The sequence below is a fragment of the Myotis myotis genome, unplaced genomic scaffold (assembly GCF_014108235.1).
Source record: "Myotis myotis isolate mMyoMyo1 unplaced genomic scaffold, mMyoMyo1.p scaffold_m19_p_18, whole genome shotgun sequence".
In the NCBI taxonomy this organism is placed as follows: Eukaryota; Metazoa; Chordata; class Mammalia; order Chiroptera; family Vespertilionidae; genus Myotis; species Myotis myotis.
Genome location: NW_023416322.1, coordinates 25,966,717 through 25,979,157, shown reverse-complemented (window position 1 = coordinate 25,979,157; position 12,441 = coordinate 25,966,717). Strand labels below are relative to the sequence as shown.

Sequence of the window (12,441 nt, the reverse complement as noted above, 5' to 3'; positions counted from 1 at the left end):
CTGGCAAGTTGCGTATAGTTAGCATTTCATCCATCAATGAACATTTTTGCTTTCTAATAATTTAGAAAAAGTTCCAGGGAGATAATCCGACTAGTTGTGTTTCTTGGGAATCTGCTTAACAAAAATTTGAACATCCTTTTGTAAGGTCCAAAAGAAAAGGATAACATATATTACAATAACTTTGCAGTTATTGACTATACCTTAACTATTAGAAGTTTGAGTAATACTTAAGACATTCTTGTGGATTTTTGAGCAATGTAGATTTCAACTACTTAGCAAGACTTTAGTGCCATGTAAATGCTAACAATGCTGAACCTGCAGAAACAGCAGTTGCACCTTGTAGTTAAAATGAATGGTGTAAGAGTCCCGTTTAGAAGACAAGTGCCTATTTTTCAGATGTTGGAGGTCATGCTGTGTTAGGCACTAACCCTAACTTAACTCTGGTGCCGTGTCACATATAGAAATTTTTTGATATTTGCAACCATAGTAAAACAAAGACTTATATTTTTGATATTTATTTTATATATTTAAATGCCATTTAACAAAGAAAAATCAACCAAAAAAATGCGTGTCATAGGTTCACCATCACTGCTATAGGCTATGATGAAAATTGAATTTTAAGCCCATCTTCCCTAGCCTGTTTTCATAAAATATTTATAAAATGAACCAAAAATAAAATTTATCTGTTGGGAAACAAAAACTTTAGAAATACATTTGTTTTATGAAGTGAATTGTTTCCATATAAAAGTTTTTTTTAACATGTTTACATTAATGTATAAATATGATTAAACTTTAAAAAAAACATGGTATAAACATAGAAAGCTTTTCTAAATTTTTTTTCATAGGCTGCCCTCTTGTGGAAAAGAGATGTAGTGCCCTAGCTGGTTGTTCAGTGGTTAGAGCAGGGGTGGGCAAACTTTTTGACTCGAGGGCCACAATGGGTTCTTCAACTGGACCAGAGGGCCGGAACAAAAGCATGGATGGAATGTTTGTGTGAACTAATATAAATTCAAAGTAAACATCATTACATAAAAGGATATGGTCTTTTTTTTTTTTAGTTTTATTCATTTCAAACAGGCTGTAGTTTGCCCACGGCTGGGTTAGAACATCAACGTGTGGACTGAAGGGTTCCAGGTTCGATTTCAGTCAAGGACACATGCTCGAGTTGCGGGCTCGATCCCCAGTAGGGGGCGTGCAGGAGGCAGCTGATCGATGATTCTCTCTCATCAGTGATGTTTCTATCTCTCCCTCCTCTCTGAAATCAATAACAATATATTTTTAAAAAAGAAAAAAAAAGAAAAGATGCAGTAGTGAGTACTTTGTACTAGCTTGGGTTACAGATTTTCTGCTATAAAGTGTTGCTTAGCTCATTTATTTATAAAATGATAAACAAATAGATACATAAGAACCTTCAAGATTCTCTAATTTAATTGCTGGGAAGAACTACCCTAGTCCATCTCCTTTACTGGGAAGCTCAGTTTTAGTGAAGTTGTTCTCAACTAAAGCCACTAAGGCTTGTTGGTTTTGAGCTAAGGTCTTTTATCCCACTGTTATTTCTTCTTAGACTACACTTTATAAATTGCCAGTGAAGGATTCCCTACCCGAGTGTGGCGGTGGTAATATCTCAAATTATTATTTTGTAGGCCATTTGATGACCAGTCTGCAGGCACAACTGGTGTTGATCCTGTCAATGGCAGCTCTGCACACCACCAGGAAGGAACACCTAATGGAACAGGACAAAAGAACTCCAAAGATTCTGCAGGGAAAAAAAGAGAAGACCCAAAACCAGGCCCTAAGAAACCCAAAGAGAAAGTAGATGCACTGTCACAATTTGATCTCAACAATTATGCAAGTATGTCTTAGGTTCTATTTACTTATTTTATTTATTTATCTATCTATCTGTCTATTTGCTGCATTGAGTTGGATGCTATACATAAAAAAGTTATCAAAGAAGGAAAGAGTTGACCTAAACAATAGAAGCTGAATATGAAGCACTAACTGATTTAACTTGAACTAAAATAATAACTGTATACATATGCTGTCTTAAATGAAAGAAATGCTAAACCTCATTGAGTTGTGACCTTAATGAAATAGGTATCTAAGATGTGGTAACTAGAGAATAAATGATAGTATGGGAGACTGTGTTGCTATGGATACTTTCAGAAAGCTATGGAGTGAAAGAATATTGGATGCAAAGGATGACAATAAGAACATGTTTGATGAGGGAGTTAAGGAATTAGACACTTAGGTGAAAATGAGCTATTTGTCATTCATTCAGATGAAACTTAGACTGGAAAAACTGAATAAAATGGAGAGATTTGCTAGGTTAAGACCTGATCTATTTTAATTTTTTTAATATTGCTTAATGAATCTAGATGTCTTATACTCACTGGGATATATGATAATTTTAATAAGACAGCTAGAATAATTGTTAATAGGACAATGAGTGGAGTCATTCATGTGATGGGTTATGATATGTGTGCATCCATGCCACTTGTTTTTAACAAGTACACATTGTGGACAATGGTCTATGTAAAATAGAGGCATTAAGAGTCATAAGATCAGGTTGGCTAGTCAACTTCACCTAGCAAATGGGCATCTCAGAGCTTACTGTATCCTCTGAAAAAGAGAAACAGCAATACCCACCTCTTAAGAAAGGCTAGATGCAAATGAGGTAAAGTGCTATATAGATTTTTACAGCATAATACAAATCTCAGGCTGGGAGAGGTAGAGATTAAAGTGATTTGACTGGATAATAGGGTAATATTTATTTTTAAAAAACACATTACCACTGTATTGCTTAAGAAAAAACTATATCGTTCAAAGCAGATAATTGTAGAACTTTTTTTTTTCCTCCAGAGAGGAAGGGAGAAGGGGAAAGAGAAACATCAGTGATGAGACACAATCAATGATGGGCTGACTCCCTCATGGCCCCTCCTGGGGCTCAAGCCCACAGCTTGGGCTTGTGTCCTGACCAGGGAGCAAACCGTGATGTCCTGGTTCATAGGTCGACGCTCAAGTACTAAGCCACAGCGTCTGGGCAGGACTTTTATTTTTAACCTTGTTTATGAAATCTTTTCAAGTCTTACTAATGAATGGACATCTTATGGCGTGGGAAATGGATTACACTGTGAGTTACAGGAAGAACTAGACCTTTGCCTTGTCTTTCTTTTTTAATCACTACTGGATGAACATTTCTATGTATCTTTTCTATTGGGGGGAAAAAATATTTTAAATCTTCTCCCATACCCACAGGTGTTGTTATAATTGATGACCATCCGGAAGTAACGGTAGTTGAAGACCCACAGTCAAATTTGAATGATGATGGTTTTACTGAAGTGGTATCCAAAAAACAACAAAAACGTTTACAGGATGAGGAACGCCGGAAGAAGGAAGAACAGATCATACAGGTTCAGTGTTCCAGCTTTTTGCTAGTTGTTTAGGTTGCTGCTCAAAACATGTTAGCAAATAATCAAGGTTTCTGTCTACCTGGAAAGTCAAGGCTGGATTTATTACTCAATGTTGAGAGTGACTGGATTTTCACAACTTTAAACTGTTTTAACCAGTATTGAGATAAATTTTAAATAAAATATAATCACTGTTAAGCTTAGTGTATACCAGTGGTTCTCAACCTTCCTAATGCCGCGGCCCTTTAATACAGTTCCTCAAGTTGTGGTGACCCCCAATTTCATTGTTACAAAGTGAACATAATTAAAGCATAGTGATTAATCATAAAAACAATATGTAATTATATATGTGTTTTCCAATGGTCTTAGGCGACCCCTGTGTAAGGGTCGTTTGACCCCCAAAGGGGTCGCGACCCATGGGTTGAGAACCACTGGTGTAGACCTTTACTTTAGTAACATATTTTATGTTCCAGTACTAGTTGTCTTGTTTGCCTCATCTTGTCAGCATTAACATTAAATTATCTTGGAAACCTAGTAAACGCAACTGTCGTGATCTAAAATTGCAGGTACTTGACTTAGAAAGTTTGAGTTGTAATCTAAATTAGTTCACTTACTAACACACAGAATGAATAAGTTATTCTATTTAAATCAACCCAAATACCCCTTTTTATAAATGCTGACACAGATAAAAATAAGTTGAACACATGAATTATAGTGATAAAGACCTCTAGCAGATGAGAGAGCTTAAAATCGAGACACTATAAAAATTATATGTAGATAGTAATACTGAGTTCAATTGGACATGACCTTTACAACTAGATAATTTCAGAAGTCATTTGTTAGTTATTATCTTTGGGATGGTGGAATTAATAGTACATATATCCTGTGTAGCATAGTGCCCCAACAACAACTAAAATACAGAACAACTATCATCCAGAACTGTGGGAAAGCTGGCTTAGTGGAAGTACTACAACTAGAGAGGTAAAGAAGAAACCACATTGAAATTGGTACAAGGTACAGGGGCGCAGAATGCGCCGGCACCTGGGTGTGCCGCTTTTTTAATTGGGAAGGAGATACAAGCTCCTGCTTGCTCTGAGCTCCAGTGCCGGGCCAGACTCTGGGGGACCCAGACATATACGGGAAGAAACTGGACTGTCTGGCATCAGGGCAGGAACACAGAGGTGTCTTTCCTACAGAGGGAGGTGCTCACAATGGTCATTGTTACTGTGTTGGGACTTCCCTGGTGCAGGGCTGACTGGCAGCTATTGCTTTTTGCACTGCCCTGGAGATTCCCTGAGACCCCTACCCCACCCGAGCTGTGGGCAGTGGATTTTGCATATGAATGGCCTGCTCTTTCTCAGCCTAAAACCTGTGAAACAAGCTGCAGCTGGGTCAGGGAGCCCCAAAGCTATCAAAAGAAGGCCCAAGGCTGGCACCAGCATCAGCCTTCCTTCCTTTACAACTGGGCCTGGTCTGGGCACTACCAAATCCAATACAAAGAGGAGGAATCTGCAGATCTCTCTGTAGTTCCAGGGTGGCCCCAGGCAGTGGTTGACTGCATCTCCTTGGAGATCCAAGAGCCAGTGTACCTAGTGATCAGTGTGAGACCATACCAGATTACAATTCTTCACATCCATAACTGACACACTCAAGGGGCAGACTCAGTGAGCACCAAAGCCCCACTGAAGCAAGTCCTGCCCCATAAGGGTGTCTTCTGCACAGCAGCTCTTCCATTGTAGACACAACTGGTCATCACAGCCAATTGGCCTGGAAGTCAATTCCCCCCAGTGATACCAACAGCAGTCAAGGCTCAACTACAACAAGACTGTGCACACAGCTCACAAAGGGGTGCACCTAGAGTGCCCAGCTCAGGTGACTGGGGAGGCTGAGCCATTGGGCCCTATAGAACACCTACTATACAAGACCACTCTACCAACTCAAGGAGACATAGCAGCTACCCAATACATAGAAACAAACACAGGGAAACAGCCAAAATGCTGAGACAAATATGTCACAAATGAAAGAAATGGAAGAAAGCAAACTTCTGGATATAGAGTTCAAAATCACAGTTATAAGGTTACTCAAGAATCTTCTAGAAACCTCTGAGAAACTTAGTGAGACCTTCAAGGACCTTAGTGAGAATGCCAAAAAAAAGGGGAAAGGACCAGTCAGAAATTAAGCATACACTGACTGAAATAAAGAATAATATACAGAGATCCAACAGCAGACTAGAGAATCCCAAGAATCAAGTCAAAGATTTGAAATACGAAGAAGCAAAAAACACCCAACCAGAAGAGCAAAAAGAAAAAAGAATCCAAAAATATGAAGATAGTGTAAGGAGCCTCTGGGACAACTTCAAGAGTACCAACATCCGAATTATGGGGGTGCCAGAAGAAGAGAGAGAGCAAGATATTGAAAACCTATTTGAAGAAATAATGACAGAAAACTTCCCCTCCCTGGTGAAAGAAATAGACTTACAGGTCCAGGAACCGCAGAGAACCCCAAACAAGAGGAACCCAAAGAGGACCACACCAAGACCATCATAATTAAAATGCCAAGAGCAGATACAAAGAGAGAATCTTAAAAGCAGCAAGAGAAAAACAGTTATCTACAAGGGAGTACCCATATGACTGTCAGCTGATTTCTCAACAGAAACTACGCAGGCCAGAAGGGAGTGGCAAGAAATACTCAAAGTGATGAATAGCAAGAACCTACAACCAAGGTGACTCTACCAAGCAAAGCTATCATTTAGAACTGGAGGTCAAATAAAAGGCTTCACAGTCAAGGAAAAGCTAAAGGAGCTCATCACCACCAAACCAGTATTGTATGAAATGCTGAAGGGTATCCTATCTAATAAAGGGGGATATGTAAATTGACCGCCACACCATCACAAAGATGGTGGCACCCATAGCCACAAGAAGGCGGTGCCCAGTCCCCTCAGCCCTGCTGGAGTCCCCCAGTCCTTTCAGCCCCTCCAGGGGAGATGGGGCAGGTGCTCAGTGCAGCTGGGCCGGCCTAAGGCACAAGCAAGCCTCGGATGTCGGCCGCCCAGGGCCGTCCGAGGCTTGCGCTGCCCGCAGTGGCAGCAGCAGAGGTGTGATGGGGGCGTCGCCTTCCCCTGGTCGCTGGGTCACCTGGCGGCCCTGAGGGCTCCCAGACTATGAGAGGGGGCAGGCCGGGCTGAGGGACACCCCCTCTAGTGCATGAATTTTCATGCACCGGGCTTCTAGTTCTTTAAGAAGAGGAAGATGAAAAGGGTCAAGATAAAAAATTATGAACAACAAATACATCTCTATCAACAAGGGAATCTAAAATTCAAATGAATAAAAAATCTGATGAACAGAATAAACTGGTGAGTGTAATAGAATCAAGGGCATGGAAATGGAGCGGACTGACAATTCTGGGGGAAGGGCGTGTGAGGGGGTGTGGGAAGAGATTGAACAAAGATCTTATATGCATGTACCTATGGTATGCAGTACCTATTGACACAGACAGTGGGGTGTTGAGGGCCTGGGGTGGGGTGGGAACCGGGTGGAGGGGAGCTATGGGGGGATAAAAGAGGGACATCAGTAATAATCTGAACAATAAAGATTAAAAAATATATATATATATGATATATGAAAATGCAAAATATAAAAGAATGTATAATACATTTGTCTTTTATTCCCAATCCCATCCTGGCTTCTCATAATTTAAAATCTCATGAGCAGCTTTGACATTTTTGCTCTGTGAAGTATCTATTTTGAATAGTTAATGGAGCTAAATTAGCAGTAGGTAGCTTTGTTAGAAATCATATTTATGAACTGTTACTTTTAGCTGTTAATGACATAATTTATTTTTACCAATTTTTTAAGGTCTGGAACAAAAAGAATGCCAGTGAGAAAGGAAGAAGTCAGACTTCTAAGCTTCCTCCAAGATTTGCCAAAAAACAGTCTACTGGGACCCAGCAAGCCCAGTCTCCAGCTCCAGCCCCAGCCCCAGGTCCAACTTCAACCTTGCCTTCAGGTCCAGTTTTAGCCTCACCCTCGGCCACAGCTGTATCCGCAGCTCCGGTCCTAACTTCAGCTTCCACTCCACTCCCAACTCCAGCATCAGCTCCTACTCCAGCCTCCACCTCAGCTCCAACCTCTTCTTCAGTTCCAGCTCCAACCCCAATCCTTGCCTCAGCTTCAAACCCAGCCGCTGTCCCCATTCTTGCCTCAGCCTCAATTCCCATTCTTGCTTCAGCCCTACCACCAACTTCAGCAACACCTCCAGCTAGCTCAGCCCCAACAGTACCAGCCAGTTCAGCCCCAACTGCCCCAGCCAGTTCGGCCCCAGTCCCAACCCCAGTCTCACTCCCAACCCCAGCCCTTGTCACAGTCACAATCCCAGGCCCCACTGCCCCAGCCCAAACTCAGGGACAGACTCACAAACCAGTCCAGAGTCCCCTGCAGACTACAGCACAGTCTTCAAAACAGCCACCACCTTCAATTAGACTACCTTCAGCTCAAACACCTAATGGCACAGATTATGTAGCCACAGGAAAATCCATCCAGACCTCACAGTCACATGGCACTCTTACAACTGAAATATGGGATAACAAGGTGGCCCCACCAACTGTGCTGAATGACATCTCTAAGAAATGTAAGTGTGCAACAGAAGTGAGGGCTTGGGAATATTGGGGTTTGTTTTTACTTTTGTTTATATATTCAGTATGGGGTTTTTTTTAGCCTTTTCTTTAGTAGGAAGCAGTTAAAGTAATCTTAACTTCCTTTCTTAAAACCTTTGGTTCTAAATCAAAGGTGTTACATTTTTAATAGCCATATTTTATATGTTGATAAAAGCAATACACAATGTTTGGGGACTTATATTTATTTTGGTATGCAAGAATCTCTGAGTGTGGTGTGAAAAGTAATTGTTTTATTGTTTAGTTACTGTTAAATAAAGGGTTATAAAGATTGGATTATTAGCCTCTTAATTTTGGTGTTCACATTTCCTGTGGCTTCTTCTCTTCAGTAGGGCCCATTAGTCCGCCACAGCCACCTTCCGTCAGTGCCTGGAATAAGCCTCTAACATCGTTTGGATCAGCTACTTCATCAGAGGTAGGAATAGACTTGCTAATGGTCTTGGTGGGGTTACTGGGGCAGAGTTTCCTTAAAACAGTTTCTCAGATTTCAGCATGCATCAGAATTCTGTGTCGTCTAGCTTTCTGCTTATTCATCTTCTGTCACTGTTCTTAACTTGCTGTGTTCGAGCTGTTCTAGCCTTTTTTATTCTTGACCTTCTACTAGGTGTTTGCTCTGCCAGAAACACTTTCAGTATGACCTCCTGGGGTCTTCCTCCATCCACCAATCTAAAATGGCTTAACCATATTTTAATTTTTGTGTATTGCTTATCTGACTTTTCAGTTGTCTATTTTCTCTATCCATTATAATGCAAGGTCTGCGAGTTAGATTGTCGTGTCTCTGCATCACTGCCTAGCACACAGAAAGTGCAACAAAAATGAGTATATTGTTTTATTTTCACAGCACGCTTACAAGTAGGCAACACTGGTATTGCTATCTTCTTTCCCCCATTCATTCGTCTGTTTATTTCTTGCTGGTAGTGTCTTACTGTGTTTGTTGCTTTTACATTTGTTTTAAGTGATGAAAGAACTTGAGGCTGTGATGGCCTATGGTTACACTCATGACACAAAAATCAGGACTTTAAAAACTTAAGTCTTGCTGAAACCGGTTTGGCTCAGTGGATAGAGCGTCAGCCTGCGGACTAAAAGGTCGTCCCAGGTTCGATTCCGGTCAAGGGCATGTACCTGGGTTGCAGGCATATCCCCAGTAGGAGATGTGCAGGAGGCAGCTGATCGATGTTTCTCTCTCATCGATGTTTCTAACTGTCTATCTCTCTCTCTCCCTTCCTATCTGTAAAAAGTCAATAAAATATATTAAAATAATAATAATAAATAAAATAAAAACTTAAGTCTTGCCCTAGCTCAGTGATGGTGAACCTTTTGAGCTCGGCGTGTCAGCATTTTGAAAAACCCTAACTTGACTCTGGTGCCGTGTCACATATAGAAATTTTTTGATATTTGCAACCATAGTAAAACAAAGATTTATATTTTTGACATTTATGTTATATATTTAAATGCCATTTAACAAAGAAAAATCAACCAAAAAAAATGAGTTCGCTTGTCACTTCTGACACACGTGTAATAGGTTCGCCATCACTGCCCTAGCTGGTTTGGCTTAGTGGCTAGTGTCGGCCTGGGGACCAAAGGTCCTGGATTTGATTTCACTCAAGAGCACATGCCCAGGTTGTGGGCTCGATCCCCAGTAGGGGGTGGGCATGCAGGAGGCAGCCAGTCAATGATTCATCATTGATGTTTCTCTCTCTCTCTCAACCTCTCCCTTCCTCTCTGAAATAAATTAAAAACAAAAAACTTAAGTCCTTGTCCTAGTTTTCATTTTATTAGTTGTTTTCTAATACATACAAATCATTGTGTTTAAGGGAAGGTTCTCTTAAAACAATCAATGGTAGTTAATGTCAGTTAATATGTGGGTTATTTCAAACTTCCTTCTATTTAAAATAAGTGGGGCTACATAAATCATGCAGTCAAATCTGAACTCTGATAGCAAGTTTTTAAATATTCTATTACTAGGGAACAAAGAATGGTCAAGAAAGTGGAGTTGAAATTGGAATTGACACAATTCAGTTTGGTGCTCCAGCTTCAAATGGGAACGAAAATGAAATTGTTCCTGTGCTTTCGGAAAAAACTGACAAAATTCCTGAACCTAAAGAGCAACGGCAGAAGCAGCCACGGGCAGGCCCCATCAAAGCCCAGAAGGTAAACACAATTCATATTCCAGGTGTAATTGTATAAAAGCCACTAACATTTATGAGAGCAAATAACAGTTTTAAGTTTTGTATTCAATGAATGCTTTTGATCATGATCCTTTTTTGTTTATAAACATTGACTTTAGCTTCCAGATTTGAGTCCAGTAGAAAACAAAGAACATAAACCTGGTCCTATTGGAAAGGAACGCTCATTAAAAAATAGAAAAGTAAAAGATGCCCAACAGGTGGAGCCAGAAGGACAAGAGAAACCAAGCCCTGCTGCAGTCAGAAGTGTAGACCCTGGGACAGCAAAGGAAACCAAAGCCGCTTCAGAAATGTCTACTGAAATAGGAACGATGATCTCAGTGTCATCCACAGAATACGCCACTAATGTGAAGGTGAGCAGCTTGCAGAGATCCCCAGTTCAGCTGATGCAAATCATGTCTAAAACAACAACCTTACACTTTTGTTTGTTTTTTGCTTGAGACATACAGCACTATAGACTATGGGTTACTATTACTAGAGATTTTATTTCATGGTGTGCATGTGTGATCTAAAGAAATTCCTTGCAATAAATTATTTCCTTTTTTTATGGAAATTTACTCTTAATTCTGTACCATTCGGTTGTTTAAAGTGAAAAATGCCTACACAAGATTAAGATGCTTTTTATTTGGGTTTGTAGACTTTGAAAAAGTTTCTCTCCATTACTTTTGTTAGTGGAGTTAACAGTGGAGCTTTATTTTGCCCACTCATGAGATTTTGAAGTCAGGAAATAAGGCAAAGTTTAGTAACCCCAGTATAGCCAATTTTTTTCCAGAGTTGGAACAATCACTATTGCATTGATTGAGCCCCAGAGGAAGTAGTTGACTTGTGCTTAGGGACCACATTGAGTTAAAGATGTATATTTTGAAAACTCATTAAGGCAAATTCCACTGAGTAACTTAAAGGAGCTAACACTTGTGAGAACAGCAAATTTATGTCTGCCATTCCAGGATGTGTATTTATTGAGAAGAAAGAGAGATGGAATCTTTCATATTAATTTGAGTATTTTTCTCTTAAAAGCTCGTGTGATTTAGTTCTGCCACATTTAAGGAAGAGTTTCATGATAATAAGCAAGAGTTTATCCTAAAACCTAGTGAATTGCGACAGCTAAGATCTTGACATTCATTTACTTACTTTGTTTTATTTTGAAGAGAATAAAAGTCAGAAGTTGCAAGTAATCTATAGATTGTGAGAACCACACAAAGAATTCTTTTAGGAATCCACAGAAATTAAATCTTTATTACTGATGACAACTTCCTAGTACTATGCAGTGCATTTTTAAAAATGCACAGGATCCAAACAGAAGTGGAAATGTTATTATTTCAGCAGTGGTTCTCTGTTTTATCCCACTGTTGGTTTTTAAGTTAAGATTTGGGAGAATTCAGTCTTAAGGTTTGTTCTCCTCCTGCTTTCTTCCGAAACAACTTTACAACTGTTAGGCTGTAATTAGAAAAAGTGACTCATTAATTCAGTTTAAAATCTATTTTTCTCTATTACTACTCCACAGGAGTCTGTAACAGACTACACTACACCTTCTTCTTCTCTGCCTAACACTGTGGCTACTAATAATGCAAAGATGGAGGATACTTTGGTTAATAATGTAAGTAATCAACTTGTGGTGTGGCAAGTTTGGATAGAAACCTGGCTATTATACGTACTATATGGCCAATATTTAACTTTTCTCAGGGGACAAGTTAATAGCAAATTTGTATTTAGGAGCACTGTAATGTAATTAGCAAAAATAATCAAAGTAGAGTTTTTGTTTTTCCTCCTAAAAGTTGTCCGCTTTCCATTTAGGATCCAGGCCTTTGCTGCTTCGGCTTAGTGTCATCAGGACTAATCCAATTACCCTGGTTTTGATAAGAAGTTTGGTTCTTAGCTATCACATACTTCAGTGTTTTATTTTTGTTGGTAATTTTGTTCTTAAATGAAACCATTTTATGATCCATGAAAGCTCACTCAGTAAAAACACAATGTTACCAGAGATTCAGGTATTTCCTTTTTGAATTTGAAAAAAATTATACTAGGCCTTAATAGCAACATTCCTGTTGTGAAGACTGGGCTATAATGTATATGTGCTTCAACAACTCTTAAATGCTTCATTAAAAGGTGATAACAAGTCATGTAAATTTGGCTCTGGTTTCTCAGAGCAACCATGTTATAATTCAAGATTGTGTTACAA

At 39.6% G+C, this 12,441-nt stretch overlaps 1 protein-coding gene across 25 annotated transcripts in view; it reads left to right on the top strand.

Moving 5' to 3' along the window:
- Positions 1-12,441, top strand: part of PRRC2C (proline rich coiled-coil 2C) — a 78,751-nt gene that overhangs the window by 45,023 nt on the left and 21,287 nt on the right. For 24 of the 25 annotated variants that reach the window (XR_004973385.1, XR_004973386.1, XR_004973388.1 and 21 more), the window contains 7 exons: positions 1,644-1,852; positions 3,256-3,410; positions 7,262-8,033; positions 8,406-8,491; positions 10,042-10,227; positions 10,364-10,615; positions 11,767-11,859. Coding sequence is in view for 21 of the 25 variants with exons in the window: in XM_036344399.1 (XP_036200292.1) it covers positions 1,644-1,852; positions 3,256-3,410; positions 7,262-8,033; positions 8,406-8,491; positions 10,042-10,227; positions 10,364-10,615; positions 11,767-11,859 (1,753 nt within the window). In the remaining 4 variants the exon portion in view is untranslated. The remainder of the gene's footprint in view (positions 1-1,643; positions 1,853-3,255; positions 3,411-7,261; positions 8,034-8,405; positions 8,492-10,041; positions 10,228-10,363; positions 10,616-11,766; positions 11,860-12,441) is intronic. The other variant, XM_036344395.1, reaches the window with a different exon arrangement.